The 25,279-nt window shown below is 53.6% G+C and overlaps 1 protein-coding gene across 1 annotated transcript in view; it reads right to left on the bottom strand.

Annotated features, from left to right (window-relative positions):
- Positions 1-25,279, bottom strand: part of CLPB (ClpB family mitochondrial disaggregase) — a 57,665-nt gene that overhangs the window by 18,653 nt on the left and 13,733 nt on the right. The window contains exons 6-7 of the mRNA XM_066588390.1: positions 12,516-12,613; positions 8,283-8,397 (exon numbers count right to left, since the gene is read on the bottom strand). Coding sequence (XP_066444487.1) covers positions 8,283-8,397; positions 12,516-12,613 — 213 coding nt within the window. The remainder of the gene's footprint in view (positions 1-8,282; positions 8,398-12,515; positions 12,614-25,279) is intronic.

The raw sequence follows: 25,279 nt of genomic DNA, 5'->3' as shown, positions 1-25,279 counted from the left end.
ATACAGGGGGTCAGCACGGGAGACCGCTCCTCATATATATATACAGGGGGCCTGCACGGGAGACCGCTCCTCATATATATATACAGGGGGCCCGCACGGGAGACCGCTCCTCATATATATACAGGGGGCTCGCACGGGAGACCGCTCCTCATATATATACAGGGGGCCCGCACGGGAGACCGCTCCTCATATATATACAGGGGGCCCGCACGGGAGACCGCGCCTCACATATATACAGGGGGCCCGCACAGGAGACCGCTCCTCATATATATATATACAGGGGGCCCGCACAGGAGACCGCTCCTCATATATATATATACAGGGGGCCCGCACGGGAGACCGCGCCTCATATATATACAGGGGGCCCGCACGGGAGACCGCGCCTCACATATATACAGGGGGCCCGCACAGGAGACCGCTCCTCATATATATATATACAGGGGGCCCGCACAGGAGACCGCTCCTCATATATATATATACAGGGGGCCCGCACGGGAGACCGCGCCTCATATATATACAGGGGGCCCGCACGGGAGACCGCGCCTCACATATATACAGGGGGTCCGCACGGGAGACCGCTCCTCATATATATACAGGGGGTCCGCACGGGAGACCGCTCCTCATATAGATATACAGGGGGTCCGCACGCGAGACCGCTCCTCATATATATACAGGGGGTCCGCACGCGAGACCGCTCCTCATATATATACAGGGGGTCCGCACGCGAGACCGCTCCTCATATATATACAGGGGGTCCGCACGCGAGACCGCTCCTCATATATATACAGGGGGTCCGCACGCGAGACCGCTCCTCATATATATATAAACAGGGGGCCCGCACAGGAGACCGCTCCTCATACACATACAGGGGGCCCGCACGGGAGACCGCTCCTCATATATATACAGGGGGCTCGCACGGGAGACCGCTCCTCATATATATACAGGGGGTCGGCACGGGAGACCGCTCCTCATATATATACAGGGGGTCGGCACGGGAGACCGCTCCTCATATATATACAGGGGGTCAGCACGGGAGACCGCTCCTCATATATATATACAGGGGGCCTGCACGGGAGACCGCTCCTCATATATATATACAGGGGGCCCGCACGGGAGACCGCTCCTCATATATATACAGGGGGCTCGCACGGGAGACCGCTCCTCATATATATACAGGGGGCCCGCACGGGAGACCGCTCCTCATATATATATACAGGGGGCCCGCACGGGAGACCGCTCCTCATATATATACAGGGGGTCCGCACGGGAGACCGCTCCTCATATACATACAGGGGGCCCGCACAGAAGACCGCGGCTCATATATATACAGGGGGCCCGCACGGGAGACCGCTCCTCATATATATATACAGGGGGTCCGCACGGGAGACCGCTCCTCATATATATACAGGGGGTCCGCACGGGAGACCGCTTCTCATATATATACAGGGGGTCCGCTCCTCATATATATACAGGGGGCCCGCACGGGAGACCGCTCCTCATATATATACAGGGGGTCCGCACGGGAGACCGCTCCTCATATATATACATACAGGGGGTCCGCACGGGAGACCGCTCCTCATATATATATATATACATACAGGGGGTCCGCACGGGAGACCGCTCCTCATATATATACAGGGGGCCCGCACGGGAGACCGCTCCTCATATATATACAGGGGGCCCGCACGGGAGACCGCTCCTCATATATATACAGGGGGCCCGCACGGGAGACCGCTCCTCATATATATACAGGGGGTCCGCACGGGAGACCGCTCCTCATATATATACAGGGGGTCCGCACGGGAGACCGCTCCTCATATACATACAGGGGGTCCGCAAGGGAGACCGCTCCTCATATATATACAGGGGGCCTGCACGGGAGACCGCTCCTCATATATATACAGGGGGCCCGCAAGGGAGACCGCTCCTCATATATATACAGGGGGCCCGCACGGGAGACCGCTCCTCATATACATATACAGGGGGCCCGCACGGGAGACCGCTCCTCATATATATACAGGGGGCCCGCACGGGAGACCGCTCCTCATATATATATACAGGGGGTCCGCACGGGAGACCGCTCCTCATATATATATATACAGGGGGTCCGCACGGGAGACCGCTCCTCATATATATATATACAGGGGGTCCGCACGGGAGACCGCTCCTCATATATATATATACAGGGGGCCCGCACGGGAGACCGCTCCTCATATATATACAGGGGGTCCGCTCCTCATATATATACAGGGGGCCTGACCGGGAGACCGCTCCTCATATATATACAGGGGGCCCGCACAGGAGACCGCTCCTCATATATATATACAGGGGGTCCGCTCCTCATATATATACAGGGGGCCTGACCGGGAGACCGCTCCTCATATATATACAGGGGGCCCGCACAGGAGACCGCTCCTCATATATATACAGGGGGCCCGCACGGGAGACCGCTCCTCATATATATACAGGGGGCCCGCACGGAAGACCGCTCCTCATACATATACATGGGATCCGCACGGAAGACTGCTCCTCATACATATACAGGGGGCCCGCACGGGAGACCGCTCCTCATATATATACATACAGGGAGCCCGCACGGGAGACCGCTCCTCATATATATACACAGGGGTTCCGCACGGGAGACCGCTCCTCATATATATATATATATACACAGGGGGTCCGCACGGGAGACCGCTCCTCATATATATACAGGGGGTCCGCACGGGAGACCGCTCCTCATATATATATACAGGGGGTCCGCACGGGAGACCGCTCCTCATATATATATACAGGGGGTCCGCTCCTCATATATATACAGGGGGCCCGCACGGGAGACCGCTCCTCATATATATACAGGGGGCCCGCACGGGAGACCGCTCCTCATATATATACATACAGGGGGTCCGCACGGGAGACCGCTCCTCATATATATACAGGGGGCCCGCACGGGAGACCGCTCCTCATATATATACAGGGGGTCCGCACGGGAGACCGCTCCTCATATACATACAGGGGGTCCGCACGGGAGACCGCTCCTCATATACATACAGGGGGTCGGCACGGGAGACCGCTCCTCATATACATACAGGGGGTCCGCACGGGAGACCGCTCCTCATATATATACAGGGGGTCCGCACGGGAGACCGCTCCTCATATACATACTGGGGGCCCGCACGGGAGACCGCTCCTCATATACATACAGGGGGTCCGCACTGGAGACAGTGCGTGGGAGGAGTCCGTACGGCAGGTGCGGGAGGAGTCCCCGGGGTTCCGTACGGCAGGTGCGGGAGGAGTCCCCGGGGTTCCGTACGGCAGGTGCGGGAGGAGTCCCCCGGGTTCCGTGCGGCAGGTGCGGGAGGAGTCCCCGGGGTTCCGTGCGGCAGGTGCGGGAGGAGTCCCCGGGGTTCCGTGCGGCAGGTGCGGGAGGAGTCCCCGGGGTTCCGTGCGGCAGGTGCGGGAGGAGTCCCCGGGGTTCCGTGCGGCAGGTGCGGGAGGAGTCCCCGGGGTTCCGTACGGCAGGTGCGGGAGGAGTCCCCGGGGTTCCGTACGGCAGGTGCGGGAGGAGTCCCCGGGGTTCCGTACGGCAGGTGCGGGAGGAGTCCCCGGGGTTCCGTACGACAGGTGCGGGAGGAGTCCCCGGGGTTCCGTACGACAGGTGCGGGAGGAGTCCCCGGCGTTCCGTACGACAGCTGCGGGAGGAGTCCCCGGCGTTCCGTACGACAGCTGCGGGAGGAGTCCCCGGCGTTCCGTACGACAGCTGCGGGAGGAGTCCCCGGCGTTCCGTACGACAGCTGCGGGAGGAGTCCCCGGCGTTCCGTACGACAGCTGCGGGAGGAGTCCCCGGCGTTCCGTACGACAGCTGCGGGAGGAGTCCCCGGCGTTCCGTACGACAGCTGCGGGAGGAGTCCCCGGCGTTCCGTACGACAGCTGCGGGAGGAGTCCCCGGCGTTCCGTACGACAGCTGCGGGAGGAGTCCCCGGCGTTCCGTACGACAGCTGCGGGAGGAGTCCCCGGCGTTCCGTACGACAGCTGCGGGAGGAGTCCCCGGCGTTCCGTACGACAGCTGCGGGAGGAGTCACTGATGTGTTATATATCACTGGACATCCTTGCTGGCTCCCCTTACTTCTAAACTTCGCTGCACCGCGGGAGATGTTACATCAGAGACCAGGCAGCACTATCATGTACCAACGCTGCATCACCCAGAATGCAATGCATCAGAACAGAGCAGGACTAGAGGCACTACTAGAACTGTGAGTGCAGCTTTGGATGTGACTGGAGTAGAAGAGCCGCTGTAAATCAAGAACCGTAAAACAGCAAAGCTTTTATAAAATAAAGTGACCCCCCAACCGACCCCTCAGGGTGACAGCGAGTGCGCGGCCCCCCAGACCACCGGCCCTCCGCACATCCAGCCGGGGAGCTGCTGTTTTGTGTTTACTTCAAGGAAATGACAAGACAAAGGAAGCGGCGGTCCCCCGGGGCCGAGCAGACGCGGCTTTTATTTCCTACATTTGTATCGGTGGCGCGGCGCCCGCGGCTCTATTGAACGGATAAATTTTCTGTATTGTTTTACACAAATCAATAGCTCCGCAGTTATCAGCCCTTCAGCCGGGAGGGTAATAAATGTGGCGTTATCACAGCTATTCATTTGGGGTGAAACCGCGGAGCCGCTCCTTCTATCCGGCTGGGGAAAGCTGGGTGACAATCAACACGTCCGCTATTAGAACTACTCACCCAGCTTTCCTGGATGCCTGAGGGGCCGCTGTCATCTAGTCTAGATCCCATCACTGGCTGGCAGCCAATAGAGCCCCTTCAGCGATGGGCACCCAGCTTTCCCTGACCCCTGAAGGGCCTAGCTATGCCCTTACATACCTACGCTTCCACAGAATGGCCGCTCAGGAGTCTGGGAAAGCTGACTAACAGACAATATGGCAGCCCTTACACGCCTGCAGTAAAAGCCTCTCGTCACCCAGCTTTCTCAGGCCACCGGCCCTCCGGACATCCAGCCGGGTCACCCTGCTTTCTCAGTATAATGAAGATCAAGCAGCAGGTGGGATAATGCTGACCGTCCTCATCTCTCACGTTGCATCCGATTCCTGCAAAGATGGGTGCAAACCCCGATTACAGCTTCCCCAGAGTTAGTCACCCAGCTCTCCTAGATGCCTGAAGGGCCTGGAGTCCTGCTGCACCGTGCTACAGAAGTGCCGCTCAGGAGGATGGGAAAGCCGACAGACAATATGGCTGTCACCTGTCCCCGTCTTGACGGCGCCTTTTCCCCCCCCGAGGCGGATTTCAGATACACATGGTGGAGTGGAATTGGCGCGGCCGCCGCGCTCATCGCTTACTTGGCGGTTTTGCCATCGAAATCAGTGAGATTTCAAAATGAGCATCAGATGTGGCGGAGGCGGCTGGTGCCGATCGTGGCGCAGATTTGTTCAGCCCCATCAAGAACGCCGTAGGAGGCGGCCGATACGACCGCAGTAAGGGGCGCTGCCATGGTTTGTGGGAGCGTAAAATACGCACAGAAAACGGTTTTTTTTAACCCGATCAGTCCGTGAAAAAGTAAAAAAATATGACGTGCGAACGAATGGCGTCGCTTAAGGGGGCGGAGTCTAGCTGCAGCTTCGGATATTAGACTCGCCTGTGTGAGCACGGCCTCACGTAAGTGCACTCGTTGCCCGCAGCGACCAATCACAGCGCTACGCTCACTTTTCCACAACAGCTTAAGAACTGAAAGCTGCGCTGTGATTGGTCGCTACGGACAACAAGGACAGTTTTACTGTTCGCTTCGATCAATGAGGTTCCCGGTCCTAATTATTTAGCGCTACTGTTTGCGGTATGGGATGACATGACATGTCGGCGCTGGGCACCGCGACCTCACGTCTGGGATCACGGATGGAAGAGAAGTCATCATGGCGGCCGTAGGTCAGCAGAAAGGGTTAACGCTCCCCTCCTCGTGGAACCGCACAGCGCTAATGAGAATCCCTGCCATCCACCTGTGTGTCCCGGACAGCTCCGTCCGCCTGCCGCCCGCGGTGGGGGGAGGGGCGCGCTCCCTGTAATTCAATCAGAAGAGGCATAAGGAGGGCGGTGGTGATGGGCGCAGACACCGGCCATTCATCACCCGCCGACAATTAGCTGTGCAGCCCCGGGGCGCGGCCGGCCGCACGGGAGCGCGACACTTACTGCTGCACAACAGTGCACGGCGCTATACATCACCGCCGGGGTCCCCCGTCCCACAGCGCGCTCCTCAAACTGCCATCCTCCTATGTGTCAGTCTTTACTGAAGCTCTAGTTCCATTCCTGGGCGTCCACGCCATACCAGCATATATGACTCTGCCCGGTTATGGCGAGTTCACACAGGACGGATTTGCAGTGTTAATTCCGTGCAGAGTGTCGCTGCGGCCGCTAATCCCGGGGTTAGCCGACCATATGGACCAGATGCAGGGAATACGTGGACTTCAGTTATATCAATACGCTGCGCATTAACGTGACTGACATCCGCCAACGCCGCGTGACGCCTCGCTTACGGTATATTCGCACGGGAAAGACAAATCAGACCGACATTTTCCGGGATTTTTTTGCGTTTCGGTAATTATTCCCCCACATGACGGACCTGATGATGTCATCAGAGGTTCTGCACGCGGTTCTATGGTTACATGTAAAAAAAGCGGATCGCAATTCGCACCAAACGGGAGCAATTGTTTGATATGGATCCCAGCCATCGGCTTCAATGGGCGATTTTTGTCCAGAAATCACAAAATAGGGAACGCTGAAATTTTGCGCTCCGACTGATCGTCCAATTAAAAAATAATGGCCGTGTGAGTAAGCCATCGGCGGAATCCGCTTCATTTACAACCGTTTACAATCCGATTTTTTTTTTATTCTGAAAATTGGGGGGAGAAATAATCTTCGCGTGAACACGGCCCCCGCGGCGGACGCCGGTGAGCGGAATCTACAACACAGATGGCAACGGGGGTGATCCGGGCGCGGAGTCCAGAAGGGCCGCGGCGTTCACACCGTATAATCCAGGTTGGGAGAGTCTTACGCAAATTTCAAAAGAAAACAGCAACCGAAATCTAAGCGTTTAACACGGATTTGTGTATTTGGCGCAGATCCTCACACTGACTTTAGCCTCAATGATCGTGACTCATCCGCACGCTGTAACCCGGCGTGGATCGTTCGCCGCCGTCCGTCCGTCCGTCACTCGCTTGTTGCGCCAAAACACTTTTTGGATGTGGATTTCGCAATCTGATGCAGAACTTGTACGGGAACCGCGCCAAACCTGCACAACATCCGCCACTTGAAAGGGGGTTATTCCAGTTTTTGAGTGCGTAGACTTCCACCGTCCGCCATAAACGACCGCTCAGACCGCCATTAGAACTGGACTTGGCAACGAATTGGCGTGAATTCTGCATCAAAATCGGCCGTGTGAACAGAGCCGCATGTAGAATGTAAGGCTCGGCCGCTCATGAACCAGAAGGCTCAGGCTGAGCAGCGCTAGACGTGGCAATGCTGCGGCAGACGACACGTACGAGCGGAGTCTTGTATGGATTCAGACACCTTCATGTGGCCTCGGTGAGCAATAATGCGCCCGCAGGATGGGGCCCCGGAGAGACGCTGGGCCAGGAACTGCCCTATATATAGCAGGCGGGGGGAGGGCGGGCGCTGGATGACCCCCGAGGGGAGGACACAGTTTATGAAAGTAGTAAAGATCTCAGCTCAGGAGTAACGACGCTCCGCAAAGACCAAAAATAACGCCATTATTATAGGTCTGTGCGCCCCGCATGCCGCGGGGTAGAGCACAGGCTGTGGCCCCTCTAGGATCGGGGTGTGGCCCCCGCAGCATCATCAATACAGAAACTAAGGTTTTGCAACTCTCTAGTAGACTTTTTGACTCGATTCATCAATGTTTCCAAGATCCCTGCTTGCTGTCAGTGATTGGAAAGAGATGGATAACTCTGCTTATCAGCGGTGTTAATAGCTCCACAGCCAATCAGGACTAGAGAAAAGTTGGGTGGCGAGTCTTGAGGGGAGTAAAAGGGCAGCCATATTGGCTTCTACTCAACTTTCCCAGAAACCCCAAACTGTAGAGAAGGACGGCAGGACTTACTGGGGGGTTTGTGATTTCAGGAGTTGGTGACCTCTAACAACCACTACAAGTACCAGCAATCCTCCCCAGGTTACAGAAAAGCTAGAATTTCTGTGGGGGTGAAATGGCAGCCATATTGGTGGCTACTCCAGGGATTGTCGGGGCGACTGGATCTGGCGCTGACATCACTCACCGGCCCCCACGGTAGCGATGGCGCTCTGCTGTCCCACAATGTGCTCCCTCAGACGCTGCTCCAGGGGGAACCTCCTGCGCTCCTCCAGATCCCGTCTCTTCTGCTCCACCTGGAACTGCAAGAAGAACCAAAACATGAACACAACGGAGTCACCCGCAATGTTCTATCATGCCGGACCCCCAACACTGTATTACACAGGAGACCCCAATGTTCTATCATGCCGGACCCCCAACACTGTATTACACAGGAGACCGCAATGTTCTATCATGCCGGACCCCCAACACTACATTACACAGGAGACCCCAATGTTCTATCATGCCGGACCCCCAACACTGTATTACACAGGAGACCCCAATGTTCTATCATGCCGGACCCCCAACACTGTATTACACAGGAGACCCCAATGTTCTATCATGCCGGACCCCCAACACTGTATTACACAGGAGACCCCAATGTTCTATCATGCCGGACCCCCAACACTATATTACACAGGAGACCCCAATGTTCTATCATGCCGGACCCCCAATGTTCTATTATACCCCCCACACATTGTATTACACAGGAGACCCCAATGTTCTATCATACCGGACCCCCAATGTTCTATTATACCCCCCACACATTGTATCACACAGGAGCCCCCAATGTTCTATCATACCACACCCCCTCCCTCCCAACACTGTATTACACAGGCGACCCCAATGTTCCATTATACCGGACCCCCAACAGTGTATCACACAGGAGACACCAATGTTCTATTATACCAGACCCCCAACAGTGTATCACACAGGAGACCCCAATGTACTATTATACCGGACCCCCAACACTGTATTACATAGGAGACCCCAATGTACTATTATACCGGACCCCCAATATTCTATTATACCACCCCCACACATTGTATTACACATGAACCCCCAATGTTCTATTATAACGGACCCCTCCCCCCCAACATTGTATCACACAGGACCCTGCTCTCAGGTTTTCTCTTTAAGAAGAGTCCCACCCCCCAATATGCTCCACTATTAGGATCCCCGACCCCTATTATACAGGAGCCCCCCGTCACCTTGTATTACATGCCCAGTTTCCCTGAAAATAAGACCTGCTCCAAAAATAAGCCCAAGTTACAGGTAATAAAAAAGTCAATGCAAATGGTGTCCAGGCAGCTCCACGTGGGAGAAAGGAACGTCTTTTGGGGGAACCTGGGTAAGGTGACCCCCATGTCTTATCATACATGAGCCCCCCTCACGTTCTATTACAGAGGAGCCCCTTTGTGGGGTTAGTGACCCCCTCTCCATAAATCTGGTCAGATCACAGCTGTCTCATACATGCTGTGTTACAGTTCTGCACTCTGCTTGCTGTCAGTGAATGAGCTCGGTCTTGTTTACTTCCAGGTAATCCTCCCTGATCTGGGTGGTACATTCTGCATTCTGGGAGAGCGGAGACCTGCAGGAGCCCCTCCGGATAGCTGTACCAGGGAACCCCTTTATTGTGCAGCGTGACCCGCCATTCAGGAGTCTGGGAGAGCCGGGGGTCAATAAGGCTGCCGTTACGGTTTCAAAAGGGCGTCCCAACAGCTCCTCCAACTACTGAACGGCAACGGTCCCGGCAATCACTGTGGGGTGTGAGGACTTACTGCACTGGGAGAACTGGGAGACCCCCACCGCCTCCCAGGAGACCCCCACCGCCTCCCAGGAGACCCCCACCGCCTCCCAGGAGACCCCTCCCCCCCGTAGTAACGGTCATCACCCAGCTTTCCCACACATCTGAGGCCTCGCTCACCCGGACGACCGCGCCGCGATCTGAGGGCAGAATCTAAACAAATTTCGCACCAAATCGTAGAAGTCTCCCATTGGCCGTCCACATTGAAGGCGGATAAATCCCCGTGCGGATCTGCGGTAAAACCAGCGCAAATCCGCAACCGAAATCCCTGTCTTAGTCGCCGATTTCTTTGATGCGGATCCAACGCTTCTTTTTATGGACTTCACCGCGCAGATCGTGCAGCGTGGAGGTTTCCGTGCGCATGTGCAAGACAAGTTGTGGCCCAAGTTCTGGTCCTCGGCGCCGAACGCCCGTCACGAAAGGTTCACGGAGATGCGCCCAATGGGATCAGGTTAATCCGTCACGGATTTCTGATGCCAACTGCCTCAGATTTTTCCGACCTTGGATTTCTAACCGCTGAAGCAGCGTCGGCCGACCGCGCCGTACTTGTGATCGCAGACGCCTGCAGTCGCACATGGCGGTGGAGATCTGTGTAAGACACAGGTGCGATGACTCCTGTAGAAGACCGATCCTGGCGAACATTTTTCACGTTTTTTTCCTTTTCACACTGTTGCACTGTGATCCAAAACATTATCACATGACCCGCTGGACGGGCACCGGTGAAGGGCATCTTGGCACTTTGGGGGTCAGTTGCTGCTCCGTGGCCCCCGCTGTACCTGACTTGGGTCCTGGTTCTCCGATTTCGGGTCAGCTTCAGTCGTTTATCAGCAGAAGAAGAAAAACACAACAAATGTAAATGTCTGCGGCTGTCGGCGGCGCGGCGAGCGCATAAAACGGATGTCCCGGCCTGGCATTAAATACTCCTGTCTATTCATTCTCGTCTGTGATTAAAATGAGCCATAAATCCGGGGGAGTCCCAGAAGAGAGGGGGATACAGCGCCGCTACCTGCCAGCAGCCTGTCCCCGGCAGCCAGCCGTTCATCACGCGCCCCTGTCACCCAGCTTTACGGCTTTATAAGCAGATTCATCTCCCGCGCCGAGAGAAATACGGCGGCGAATGGCGGCAAACAGGTCGCCTCCCCGCGTCTGCGGGTGATCGCTTATTTATGAGGGCCATGCATAATCCACCGCACTGTACCAGCTGACAGACGCTGAGCGACGAGGCTCATCGCACCGGGCGGGGAATTGTACTGTAAGCAACTCCCCCCGCGTTATGGAAGTGCACGGTAAGCGACTGCAGATGAAGGGGCGTACGAGGAGGGCCGAGCCGTTCCATCAGGGAGACACCAGGGTGTAATCAATGGGAGCTCCGCCTGCAATTACAGGCACCGGCCACTACATGGGGGACGGAGCAGCGGCTTACACTCCAACCCCTGGTTCATCCCGCCGCTGACAGCTGCCTTCAGTAATGACCATTATGGAACTGTCTTATAAGCTACACCCCTATATAAGAGGATCAGGAGATATTACAGGTTTGGCAGTATTATGGGAAGAGCGCCCCCACAGGTTGGGAAGAACCGATAAGAGTTGCCTAATGCTCCAGATTTGGGTAAGAAGGCCAATTCACTAGAGGACACCAATATTTGCTGCAAGTCCAAGAGCAAGCAGTGATTAAAGGGGCAGTGCCGATATAAGGCTCTACATGAGAGGGGATCAGGTTATTATTGGTGGAGGTCAGACTGCTGGGACCCCCAACAAGACCAGGGGACCCCCATCACATACATGCCGCCAATGAGAATGCAGAGTACGGGCACTTGGTAATCTTTGATGCTTCTAGGGGAGGAGCATGCGCGACCTCCGACCTCCTCTCTGCTCACATGGGGGCTCCCAGATCGGAGGGGCCCGAGTTGGCTCTGACTGCAGGCTGATCACTGCTGATGGCCGCCTGGACTTGCAATTAGGATGCAGAAGCCGGCAGTAATGAGTGATGCGGCTGCAGGTAGAGCGGATCCCCCGCGGCGGGTGCAGCCATCCTCAGGCCGCCTGCTCACACGAGTATAAGCGCCATCCCGCGCCCCTCAGGGCTGTGTATCGGCACGCTCTACTGTACTTTTTCCGCCTGCGTTCATTTGTGCGCGGCACAGGTGCATCGCGTGAAATGGCTCACTAGTTCCAGCTGAATTGCGCAGTGCTCACGCATCTCCTTCGTTTTGCACACACATTTGCGCATCCCATTGACTTCTATGGGGACCTCTGGTGCGCGAATACACATAAAGCGAAAAATACGGAAATGTGAATGAGGCCACTGCGATCGCAGCGTTCCAAAACCAAAGGGAGTCGCCAGCAGCAGAGAATGCGGGACTACTTCCCGCTCCGTTACATCTACTGCTATGTTTATTTTTGCTGTGTAGTAATTTCCAGGAGGAGTTGAAGGGGGGGATGTTGTGCTTTACGTCTTCCCCATTATCAGGATCTCTGCTTGCTGTCAGTGAATTGGACCATTTCGCCCAACATGCTGAGGCTGAGAATCCATCCTGACCTGCTGATTAGCGGAGCGCCCCCTGGCGCACTCACCTTCCTCTCCCACTCTCTCAGCATCCTCTTCAGCTCTCCTTCGCGGGCGTAATCCAGAGGCGAGTGTCCCATCTCATTCTTCTGCAAGGGGTCGGCACCTGCGGGACAGGAGGCGTCAGTGTCACAAGGCAATAGTCACAAGGACCTATAGAGCTCAGCTAGTTTGTGAACAAAATGCCAGGATGGCAGTGAAGACTGACACGGGCACAGACCTACCAGTAAGAGGAAGTCATTCTACATAACACTGCAGATGGGAATGCCGTACAGGCTGTGCAGAGTGTTGGGTGTTGTCTCCTGCGGCTCTTATGGGTCGCACATGCGCGAGGGGCCTAGAGAAACGATTGCCGAAATTGTCCAACTCGCCGCACCCGATGAGAACGCAACATAACGGGCGGCACAGAGTACAGAGTCATCACTGCGTAACACAACTTTCTCCAACTCGGGGCTGCCTGTTGCAGAACTACAACCCCCAGCATGCCCTGTCAGCTATACTAGAAGCATCAGCAATAAGTGTACCCCGCTGCCCAACTCTTAGAGCATGCTGGGAGTTCTAGTTTCACAACGGGCTTGAGAACAGTGCAAAGAAAGTTCTGACTCTCTCCCAAGCCCTGTTTCAATTCTTTAAGATCTTTTTCAAGATCTCTGCTTGCTGTCAGTCAGCAGTCAGAGGCCGAAAACCAATTCTGACCAATTCTGTTTTCTTGTTTGCCACATCTGAATGTTTGTTACAATGTACCAGTGCAGGCTAGAGCTATAAACATGGAGAGAGGTGTAGATCCTGCTCAGCTGTGAGAAGGATGGATACCGCTGCTTCCAGAATACTTCTCACAGCTGAAGGTTTGTTACATTGTATCAGTGCAGTGGAGTACAGAAGATTAGTGAAGCTGTTGAAGTGTTTTGCTCTACTGTAGCGAATCCTCAGCTGTGAGAAGGATCATGTTGTCATTTTCTGCTAAGGCCACGCTGACGTCTGTGTCTGAGCCTCCAACGGAGATCTGGTGCAAACCGCCGGATAAACCAGCGCAGCAGACCGCGCCATTTACTTGGGCAGCTGCCAGCGGGCAGGACAGGACCCCGATACGGTCAACGGGGCGTGTTGTGTGTCGTTTATTTCCGCCACAGGACGGACCGGAATACGGTCACATGGCGGGATGCGCTGCGGAATCTTCTTCCACTTCTGAAAATCGTGTCAAAATGCGCGGCTTTCCGTTAAGGATTCGCACACGGATTTAGCCCTGTCTGACTGGACACTCCAAGCTGACAGCATTTCGCTGCACTGATACACTGTAACAAACCCTCAGCTGGTTTGGGGTCATTTTTCTCCTGGATTGCTGGGGGCTCCATCTCCTCCAGCAGTGCGGGGGTTAAGCGGCACACAGAGGCTGGCCGGGATATAAAGGCCATTGATCAGCGGACGGGCCGGCCCCCGCTGACAAGACTGATCGCTGAGCAGCGAGCGCGCCGGTGTTAACGTGTCCCCGGCCGCCGACTGATGACAGCCCAGAGGCCGCACATCCATTCTGCGCGCTGCTCTTCCGCGGATCGATCGATGCCGCGCTCCAATATTAGCTTAATCCCCTGTTAATGGTTTTGACGACTTGACTAATTGCAGCAATAATTGATAGAACCCGAGCGGCGGGGGGCTTCATCGATTCACCCGGCAGAGATCGGATATTACACCCTCATAAACAACACGCGTGTCATCAGCCGGGCGCTGGGAGAGGGGGAGAGAGAGGTCGCGGGCAGCGCCCCCTAGTGACCACCACTTGGCTATTCCTGAATGGTAAATCTGCCTGGTCCCACCGCCGCAGAACCAAGGAGATTTGCGGGAAAGCTGGGTGACCACCTGTAATGCTGGCTGTATGACTCGTCACCCAGCCTGCCTCCTTCTGCGTGTGTCAGTCTCTACTGAAGTTCCTGCATTGTATTCATGAACCAAGAAGGAGAAGGCTGATGATAGGCAAGATCTATAGGGGTGAATAATGTCCCCTCAGAGGAAAGAAAAATAAATCCCTTCATGATACCAAAAAAATAAAACGTGGCCCCTATGAGCTCCTCATGTCTGGACGAACAGATGCCGGACCAATGGAACTTTCCTGATGTCTGTGTGTAACACCACCTCTCACCAGACTGCGGATCTGCAGCAGTCGACTGAAGGGCCGACGCAGATTTTCCGCTCCATGTGGACGCCAACCACTAGGCCTACATTACGTGTGACGGCAGTCTCCTGATCGGCGGGTGCAGAGATCACAAATATAGAAAAGTCCTTTAATCCGGCACTTGATGGGTCCGAGAATTTTCCAAACTGGAACATGACGATTCTCCGCCAGATTAGCAGGTCCACAACGTCCCGGATCTGACAGCCCCGTCCCGCTGCTGAGGTCCGATGGTCCGGCACCAACTCAATACGGATAATGCCAGATTACTGGATTTAAAGTCCCCTAAACCCGGTAGTGACAGGACGGGGAGGGCATCAGGCTGCAAATTGGGGGGGTGGACAGCAAGACAATGGCGTCCTGTGCTGGGCGGGTTAATTGGCGGAGGATCAGGCAGCCCATTGTGCTCACGCCGAAGGGTCTACAACCTTAAGACCCCTTAATAGAGCGCGCAATTAGTCACCACCCACAGAGAGCGCTGTATGTGAGGGGGGCCGCTGGCACCTGGTCGGCACCCCGGGCGGCGAGGCATTAGCCCAGGCATCTTATAATATTTGATAAATGAGGCGCTGCCTCGCTGCCTCCGCTGAAGAAGGTCACTCATTGGGGAAATATGTTTCTGTCGCTGCTATTGAAAAAAGTTTATGGCGGTGACAGCGCCACATTACTCACGTTTTATTAACTCCGTCCTCCTCGCTATTTGTCTTCCCCACTCTTGGCTTCCGGGGTCCCTGTCAATAGCCCCAGTTAGGGTCCTGCATCACCGCAGCTGCTCACTGTCCGTCCACAAGTCAATGTACTGCAGAGGCCGCGGGGGGTTTAAAGGGACCGCTCCCCTAAAACCTGGCCCCCCAAACAGATGCCGCACGGATCTGCCCTCTACGGAGGCTCAAAACCGGAAACGTCACGCAAACGACTCCAGAATGGCAAACTTACTTGGCAAGGGGGTGGGTCGGGGCATAGGATGCCGATTTACCAGTCGGGGATTCAAAAAAGCTGGATGACCGCCTGTGGGGTCTTTAACTCCTTCCTGCCCAGGATGTAAATGGACGCCCGGGCTGGGAAGCAGCTCCCGCTAAGTGGCATACACTTACACCCTACTGATGGCGCAGAATCAGCTGAGCCCGATCCATCCACAGCGGGATTTGACCGACACTGTTAACCCCGTACATGCTACAATCAAAGTTTATCACAATATGTAAAGGGTTAACAGAGGAAGGGCACTCCATGAAGTTATCCGCCGTCCACCATATAATGGCAGAGAGCAACCCATGGGCACCAGACAATGGCGTCCGAGTGATCGTTAGGATTAGTGATCATAGACTCACAGGTTCACGTCTCCTGCAGGGACAGAAAAAAGGGGGATTATACCTACCCGATAATCGGGTTTCCAGGAGTCTCCACGACAGCACCACCTGAGATCGCCTCCTCCTGATAGGACAGGAACACACCGAGAGGTTAAAATCTCCCCCCCCCTTCCTCAGTGTATTTTAACAAAACTGCCGGGGTAGGAACTAACTTATATTTCTTTACCCATCTGGTATATGTAACATTTTATTTATATCTTTCTTTCGGGAGGGAATGTGCGGGTGCTGTTGTGGAGACTCCTGCAAACCCGATTATCGGGTAGGTATAATCACCCTTTTCCCAGGTCGTCTCCACGACAGCACCACCTGAGACGTACCAACTAAAGCTATTTTGTAGGGTGTGATTGCCGCCGAGAGGACCTTACGCCCGAAGGTCGTGTCCTCGTCTAGCTGCACTTTTACCCTATAATGTCTGACAAACGTGTGTGGCTTCTTCCACACTGCTGCCCTGCATATCTGTTCCACGGATGCCAAGCTATGCTCGGCCCATGAAGTCGCTACTGCCCTCGTGGAGTGGGCTTTAAGAGCCGAGGGGGCCTCTTTCCCCAGGGTCCTATATGATTCGCTAATGGCCAGACGGGTCCACCTGGCTATAGAGCTTTTAGCGGCTTTTTTCCCCTTGTTAGGGCGCCCACCCACTGGCGTTTGCGATTTCCGTGCGTGAAAAACGCAGCGTTTTCCGCACGTTTTGGCGCGTTTTTCACGGCGTTTTCGCGCCTTTTCCGTTAATTTCCATTGACATTCATGGGTGCATTAAGAGAAAAATAAGGACACATATGCAACTGACAGTTCCTATGTTAAAAATTGCAACGGACCAAAAAAAAAAACCGCAAGTGGACAGGAACACATTCAAAACTAATTGCTCTTGAGAAAAAACGCAAAACGCAAAGGAAAAAAAAAAAATCGCCAGTGGGTGGGCGCCCTTAGGGCCTGAGAACTGGACAAACAGGTCGTCGTCCTGCCTCCACGGACCTGTGGCCTCGATGTACTTCAGAACCGCTCTCCTGACATCTAAGCAATTCAGGGCTCGCTCTCTCTCGTTTTTTGGGTTATTAAAGAACGAGGGGATTACTATGTTCTGGGCCCTATGGAATGGAGACACTACTTTAGGCAGGAAGGTCGGGTCAGTTTTGAAGATTGATTTGGTGTCTGTTATCTTGAGGAGCGGGTGGCGGATGGATACGGCTTGTAGCTCGCTGACCCGTCTAGCTGAGGAAATGGCCACTAGGAAAATTGTTTTAATTGTGAGCGTTCTTATTGAGAGCCTTCAATTGGTTCGAAGGGTTCTGCCGACATAAACCTGGTCCTGGGGGCTAAGTTCCAGTCTGGACATATATTAGTAGGTCTAGGTCGCAACCTATCTGCCGCCGTCAGGAATCTACTGATCCACCTATCCCCCGCTAGCTTAGTATCGAAAAGGGCACTAAGGGCTGCCGTCTGGACCCTTAGGGTGCTCGGGGAGAGGCCCATGTCCAGTCCCTCCTGCAGGAAGTCCAGGATTAAGGGGATGTCAGCACCGCTACTCGAGGAGTCCTTCTCCTGTCTCCAAGAGGTAAACCTCTTCCAGATCTTTTGGTGGATGCGGTTGGTTGTCTCTTTCCTACTTGCCAATAGCGTCCTGACTACCTTGTCTGAGAATCCTCTGCCTCTTAGTATGGATTCTTCAGTATCCAGGCTGTCAAGTGGAGTCTGCTTATATTGGGATGATTCAGAGGTCCCTGTTAGAAGACTCGCGTGAGCCGGAAGGGTGACAGGCTCCTGGATGCTCAGGTTCTTTAGAAGGCTGAACCAGCTCCTCCTTGGCCAAAAGGGAGCCACTAGTATCAGGGTGCATGCCTGTGACCTGAAGTGCTGCAGTACCCTTGGGATTAGTGGAATTGGGGGAAACGCGTACACCAGTTCTCCTCCCCAGTCCTGGCTCAGGGCGTCCACTGCTGCTGGCCGGTCCTCCGGTCTGAGGGAGAAGAAGTTCTCTACTTTGGCGTTGCGTCTGGATGCGAACAGGTCCAGTTGCGGGAGACCCCACCTGTCCGTCATTATCCGGAATGCCTCCTGGGACCCAGGAGCTTGGGTCGGTCGTGACCTGCGTGGCCGGATTCTGTGTCCAGTGGACTCCCCTTCGCAGATTCCCTGGGGAAGTCCACCAGCGTAAGGATACCTTTACTGAGTTCCTTATCTGCATTTTTCTCTCTAGCGAGGTTTGCCTGCCGTCCCATGCCGCGAGAACTGCAGCTTGCAGAGATCTGGTGTGCGCCTGGGCCCATGCCACCCCCGGGATGCACAATGTTAGGCTTCCCAGGAGGGACATAGCCTCCCGGATTGAGCATGACCGTCTTTGAAGGAAGGATCCTACCATCTGTCGGATCTTGTGCGCTTTTGACTCTGGGAGAAAGGAGCATTGAGCTTCTGAATCGAGTGTTGTGCCTAGAAACACCTTCTCCGTGCTGGGGTCTAGGCTGGACTTCTCCCAATTTATTATCCATCCTAAAAACTGTAGTAGGTTGAGCACCGTCGTCAGGTTTTCTGCTAGGAGTTCTCTGGACTCGGCTATAATTAAAATGTCGTCCAGGTAGGGGACTATGAGGATCGACCTCTGCCTTATGTAGGCTGCGACCTCCGCCATGATTTTCGTGAAAATGCGGGGTGCAGAGGAGATTCCGAAGGGCAGGCATCTGAATTGGAGAGGTCTTGTCCTCTTGCCCATCTCTATCGCGAATCTTAGGTATTTTTGTGAGTCCTTGTGGATTGGTACATGAAAACAGGCGTCCTTCAAGTCGATCGAAGCCATATAGGCTCCCTTGGGGATCAACCTCGTTGCTGACGTGATTGACTCCATCCTGAACTTTCGGTTCAGGGGTTTTAGATTTATTATCATGGGTGTGCCCCCCCCCCTGGTTTTTCTATTAGGAAGAGTCTGGAGTAATGCCCCAGGTCTCTTCCCTCTGTGGCACAAGGAACACTGCTTTTAGCTGTTGTAGGTCCCGAACCGCCTGCTGGAGCGGGTGCAGCTGTTGCGCTGGGCCTCTGGTAGTGACATATCTTCTCCTGGGGAGGGATACTAGTTCGATTCTGTATCCCTGCTGCAGGATCTGCGGGATCCATGGGTTCCTGCACACTGAGGCCCACCGATCCGCGAAGCCCTGCAGCCTCGCCCCCACTGGGATGGCGTCAGGGCTTCTGCTTGGCTGGATCCCCCTGGTGCGGGTTAAAGAGGAAATTCCTCCCTCTGCCTCCCTTGGGGTAGCTCCAGCGGCCCGTCTTGCCCTTGCCTCTGTATGGTTCTTGCTGCTGGGCTGGGGCCCGGAAGAAGGTCTTCCCTTTATATTGTTTCTCTTCCGGGAATCCTTTCCTTTTGTCCGATGCCTTTTCTAGGATCTTGTCCAGATCCGGACCGAAGAGGAACTGGCCGTGAAAAGGGAGCGAACATAATTTGCCTTTTGAAGCCAGGTCGTCTGACCATGACTTCAGCCACAGAACTCTTCTGGCAGAGTTGGTTAGGGCCGTTGTTTTTGCCGAGAGTTTCACTGACTCTGCCGCTGCGTCTGCCAAAAAATTAGTGGCCATTTTCAGGATGGGGAGGGAATCTATAATTTGTTCCCTCTGTGTTTTATTTGAGATATGCAGCTCCAGCTGCTCTAGCCATACCCCAGGGTTCTAGCGACACACGTGGCTGCAACCCCTGGTCTGAGCGTACTGGCGGCTGCCTCCCAGGATCCATTTGGTCTTTCAGTTGTGTGGCGTCTTCAAAGGGCAAGGTTGTCCTTTTCGCCACCTTAGCCCCTGGGACGTCCACTCTGGGTATTTCTTCCCAGCTTGAGCATACCCCCTCCTCAAACGGGTAGCGTCTCTTAACTCCCTTACAGGACAAGGATCCCGTGTCGGGTTTCTTCCACTCTTTATGTATCAGTTTGGATATATTGTTGTGGACTGGGAAGGTATGTTTCCGCCTCTCCCCCAATCCCCCAAAGACCTCGTCTTGTATGGTGTGGGGTTCCTTGGGTTCTTCCATCTTTAACGTGGCTCTAATGGATTTAATAAGCTCTGTTAGGTCTTCTCTATGGAAGAAGTATTTTTTATAGTCCTCTTCTTCTGAGGACTCCTCGAGCACCAGCTCTTCTGGTTCTGATTCTGAACTCTCTTCAGAGTCTGAGTGCTCCTCTGGGTTATATGCCTTCCTCCGGCGTTTCGCCCCTGATGCCGTTGGTGGCGTTTTTGGAGTCGTCAGGGCTGACCTTACTTCCTCTTGGACAAGTTTCCTGACGTCCCCGAGGAATCCCCCCGATTCCTCCTTGACTAACTTGGCTACGCATGCTTTGCATAAAGACCTCACATGCGAAGCCGGCAGTCTTGCGCCACATTCTGCGCATTTTTTCGCCTTGGATCTGGGAGGGGCATCCTTTTTATCCCCCTGGCAGATAAACGAGAAAATTTTTTGCGTATAAGGATGCAACATTCACTCATAACACACCGAATATGCATACCTTGTTTTGCCCCAAAGGCTACTTACGGTTGCTGCGGCTGAACCTTCCGCAACCTCTGGTGCTGGAGCACTCATGTCTTAACGCTGGTGCTGCAGACAGTCTTGGGGCAAAAAGCCATATACTCACAGAGTGGCTTTTAGTTGTTCTGCGCCATCTTCTCTCAGGTTCCTTTTGATTTTTTGAATTTGGCGCCTTTAATTTTTTGCCCCGCCCCCTCCGCGCTCCGGCCGAGCCGCCGCGATGACGTCATCCGAGGAGAGCTGGGACCCGCTTTGAACCCCCCATGGGCCGCCGCGGGAGGAACCTGGCCCGGGAAAACCACCCCATGTGGTGTCCCGGGAGTCGTTCTGCAGGAAGGGAGGGCAGGCTGGACCACTGCCCTCTGATCCGCCGGTAAGGACTTCAGGCTGGCGTCTCCACCAGCCCCTCTCGGTGATCCTGCCTCCTGGCAGGACAGGAAAACACTGAGGAAGGGGGGCGGGGGGGGGGGGGGGGGGAGATTTTAACCTCTCGGTGTGTTCCTGTCCTATCAGGAGGAAGGCGATCTCAGGTGGTGCTGTCGTGGAGACGACCTGGGAAAAGTAAGACAACAGGAAAAAAATGTCCATTGTCTGAAAAAGAGGAATTGAAAAAAAAAAGTAAAAACCCACATTTGGCCTCATCGCAGCCGACCGTACAACAGAGCGGGCACTTTTTTTTTTAGCCTTCACAGCAAATGCTATGAAAACAAAAAACATTGAGCCAAAACGAGGTTATTTTGTTATTTTGCCACCCAAAAAGATATAATAAAAGTGATTCAAAAAGCCCCATCTACCCCGATATGTCACGCCAAAGTGCAGCCCTCACAGACTTCCGCCCACGGATGCGGGACTCCGGATGCCGCGATTTCTAAAATAAAGGGTTTTATTGTTCAAAAGTGGAAAAACCTAAAAAGATAAAATAACAACTATTCTATATCTAACATTTGGCGCGGCCCGCACGGTGACCGGACGGCACCATTAACTATTCCATATCTAACATTTGGCGGTGGCGCGGCCCGCAGGGTCACCGGACGGCACCATTAACTATTCCATATATAATATTTGGCAGTGGCGCGGCCGCAGGGTCACCGGGCGGCACCATTAACTATTCCATATCTAACATTTGGCGGTGGCGCGGCCGCAGGGTCACCGGGCGGCACCATTAACTATTCCATATCTAACATTTGGCAGTGGCGCGGCCACAGGGTCACCGGATGGCACCATTAACTATTCCATATCTAAGATTTGGCGGTGGCGTGGCCGCAGGGTCACCGGGTGGCACCATTAACTATTCCATATCTAACATTTGGCGGTGGCGCGGCCGCAGGGTCACCGGGCGGCACCATTAACTATTCCATATCTAACATTTGGCAGTGGCGCAGCCGCAGGGTCACCGGGCGGCACCATTAACTATTCCATATCTAACATTTGGCGATGGCGCGGCCCGCAGGGTCACCGGGCGGCACCATTAACTATTCCATATCTAACATTTGGCGGTGGCGCGGCCACAGGGTCACCGGGCGGCACCATTAACTATTCCATATCTAACATTTGGCGGTGGCGCGGCCACAGGGTCACCGGGTGGCTCCATTAACTATTCCATATCTAACATTTGGCAGTGGTGCGGCCACAGGGTCACCGGGTGGCTCCATTAACTATTCCATATCTAACATTTGGCGGTGGCGCGGCCGCAGGGTCACCGGGCGGCACCATTAACTATTCCATATCTAACATTTGGCAGTGGCGCGGCCACAGGGTCACCGGGCGGCACCATTAACTATTCCATATCTAACATTTGGCAGTGGCGCGGCCACAGGGTCACCGGATGGCACCATTAACTATTCCATATCTAACATTTGGCAGTGGCGCGGCCACAGGGTCACCGGATGGCACCATTAACTATTCCATATCTAACATTTGGCAGTGGCGCGGCCGCAGGGTCACCGGGTGGCTCCATTAACTATTCCATATCTAACATTTGGCGGTGGCGCGGCCCGCAGGGTCAACGGGCGGCACCATTAACTATTCTATATCTAACATTTGACGGTGGCGCGGCCGCAGGGTCACCTGGCGGCACCATTAACTATTCCATATCTAACATTTGGCGGTGGCACGGCCGCAGGGTCACCGGGCGGCACGATTAACTATTCCATATCTAACATTTGGCGATGGCGTGGCCGCAGGGTCACCGGGCGGCACGATTAACTATTCCATATCTAACATTTGGCGGTGGCGCGGCCGCAGGGTCACCTGGCGGCACCATTAACTATTCCATATGTAACATTTGGCGGTGGCGCGGCCGCAGGGTCACCGGGCGGCACCATTAACTATTCCATATCTAGCATTTGGCGATGGCGCGGCCGCAGGGTCACCGGGCGGCACCATCAACGCTGTAAAAAGTACAGATAAAATCATGGCAAAATGGAGGCTTTTTTCTCCGCTCTGCAAAAAAAGCCAAAATGTTACCAACCTACACCCCCCCCCCCCCCCCCGGGGAACAACAAGGGGATGGCTGTGGAAAAGTGCAGATGAAAGTCCCCTCATTGTAGCGTTCTTGTGGCAGGTCGCTAAGGGGTTAATGGCCGCCATGCTTAAATTCACATAACAGCGAGACACGAGCGATCCAGACCATGACCCTGGGCATCCAGCTCCGGGGGCTCGTGGGCCTGTAGGACCAGCCGGGAGACACTGGTCACTACTGCACCCGTAGGGGGCGGCACAGATAACTGCAACGGATGGGAACCCAAGGGGACACCCTACAAGTACTACAACTCCCAGCATGCTGATCCACTGTGATAGAGGCCCCCTGGCCTGACGCTCGCCGTCGTCCCCCGCTGTGAACTCGAGGGGGCAACGGTTATAAACACCACATTAATTCTTTCTAGGGAGCCATAAAAGGCGGCTGCGATGACTAAAACAAGCAGCGCCGCGGCGTGACACCATCATGTGGTCAGGGCATTAACCCCCTCAGGAGGGACGCCAGAACGTACAGATACCGGCAGCCATGAGAGGGCGCCATGCTGCCCGGAGGACGAGCGTTCACACCACCCGCCTCACATCACTGGAGACATGGCGACATCTGGGGAACATAATAAATGGTGAATTTACCACAACGCAACAGACTCTGGGCCTCACAGAAACGTGTTCATATCGCCCCTAGCAACCAATCACAGCGCAGCTCTCATTTTACCTCAGGAATTAGTTGCTAGGGGCGACAAGAGCAGTTTCTCTCTAAGGGGCGGTGTGTGGCCCCTAACAACCAATCAGAATTCAGCTTTCATGTCTTAAATTACTGAGGTAAGATGAAAGCTGTGCTGTGATTGGTTGTTATACATTATACCGCAGAGGTAACATGAAAGCTGTGCTGTGATTGGTTGCTATATATTATACTGAGGTAACATGAAAGCTGCGCTGTGATTGGTTGTTATATATTATACTGCTAAGGTAAAACGAAAGCTGCGCTGTGATTGGTTGGTATATATTATACCGCTGAGGTAACATGAAAGCTGTGCAGTGATTGGTTGTTATATATTATAGTGAGGTTACATGAAAGCTGCGCTGTGATTGGTTGTTATATATTATACCGCAGAGGTAACATGAAAGCTGTGCTGTGATTGGTTGCTATATATTATACTGAGGTAACATGAAAGCTGCGCTGTGATTGGTTGTTATATATTATACTGCTAAGGTAAAACGAAAGCTGCGCTGTGATTGGTTGGTATATATTATACCGCTGAGGTAACATGAAAGCTGTGCTGTGATTGGTTGTTATATATTATACTGAGGTAACATGAAAGCTGCGCTGTGATTGGTTGTTATATATTATACCGCTGAGGTAACATGAAAGCTGTGCTGTGATTGGTTGTTATATATTATACTGAGGTAACATGAAAGCTGCGCTGTGATTGGTTGTTATATATTATACTGAGGTAACATGAAAGCTGCGCTGTGATTGGTTGTTATATATTATACTGAGGTAACATGAAAGCTGCGCTGTGATTTGTTGTTATATATTATACTGCTGAGGTAACATGAAAGCTGCGCTGTGATTGGTTGTTATATATTATACTGCTGAGGTAACATGAAAGCTGCGCTGTGATTGGTTGTTATATATTATACTGCTGAGGTAACATGAAAGCTGCGCTGTGATTGGTTGTTATATATTATACTGCTGAGGTAAAACGAAAGCTGCGCTGTGATTGGTTGCTATATATTATACTGCTGAGGTAACATGAAAGCTGCGCTGTGATTGGTTGTTATATATTATACCGCTGAGGTAACATGAAAGCTGTGCTGTGATTGGTTGCTATATATTATACTGCTGAGGTAACATGAAAGCTGTGCTGTGATTGGTTGTTATATATTATACTGCTGAGGTAACATGAAAGCTGTGCTGTGATTGGTTGTTATATATTATACTGCTGAGGTAACATGAAAGCTGTGCTGTGATTGGTTGTTATATATTATACTGCTGAGGTAACATGAAAGCTGTGCTGTGATTGGTTGTTATATATTATACTGCTGAGGTAACATGAAAGCTGTGCTGTGATTGGTTGTTATATATTATACTGAGGTAACATGAAAGCTGCGCTGTGATTGGTTGTTATATATTATACTGAGGTAACATGAAAGCTGTGCTGTGATTGGTTGTTATATATTATACTGAGGTAACATGAAAGCTGCGCTGTGATTGGTTGTTATATATTATACTGAGGTAACATGAAAGCTGTGCTGTGATTA

The sequence above is a fragment of the Eleutherodactylus coqui genome, chromosome 1 (genome assembly GCF_035609145.1).
Source record: "Eleutherodactylus coqui strain aEleCoq1 chromosome 1, aEleCoq1.hap1, whole genome shotgun sequence".
In the NCBI taxonomy this organism is placed as follows: domain Eukaryota; kingdom Metazoa; phylum Chordata; class Amphibia; order Anura; family Eleutherodactylidae; genus Eleutherodactylus; species Eleutherodactylus coqui.
Note: the sequence above shows the minus strand (reverse complement) of the source record. Positions and strands in the feature narration are given on the sequence as shown.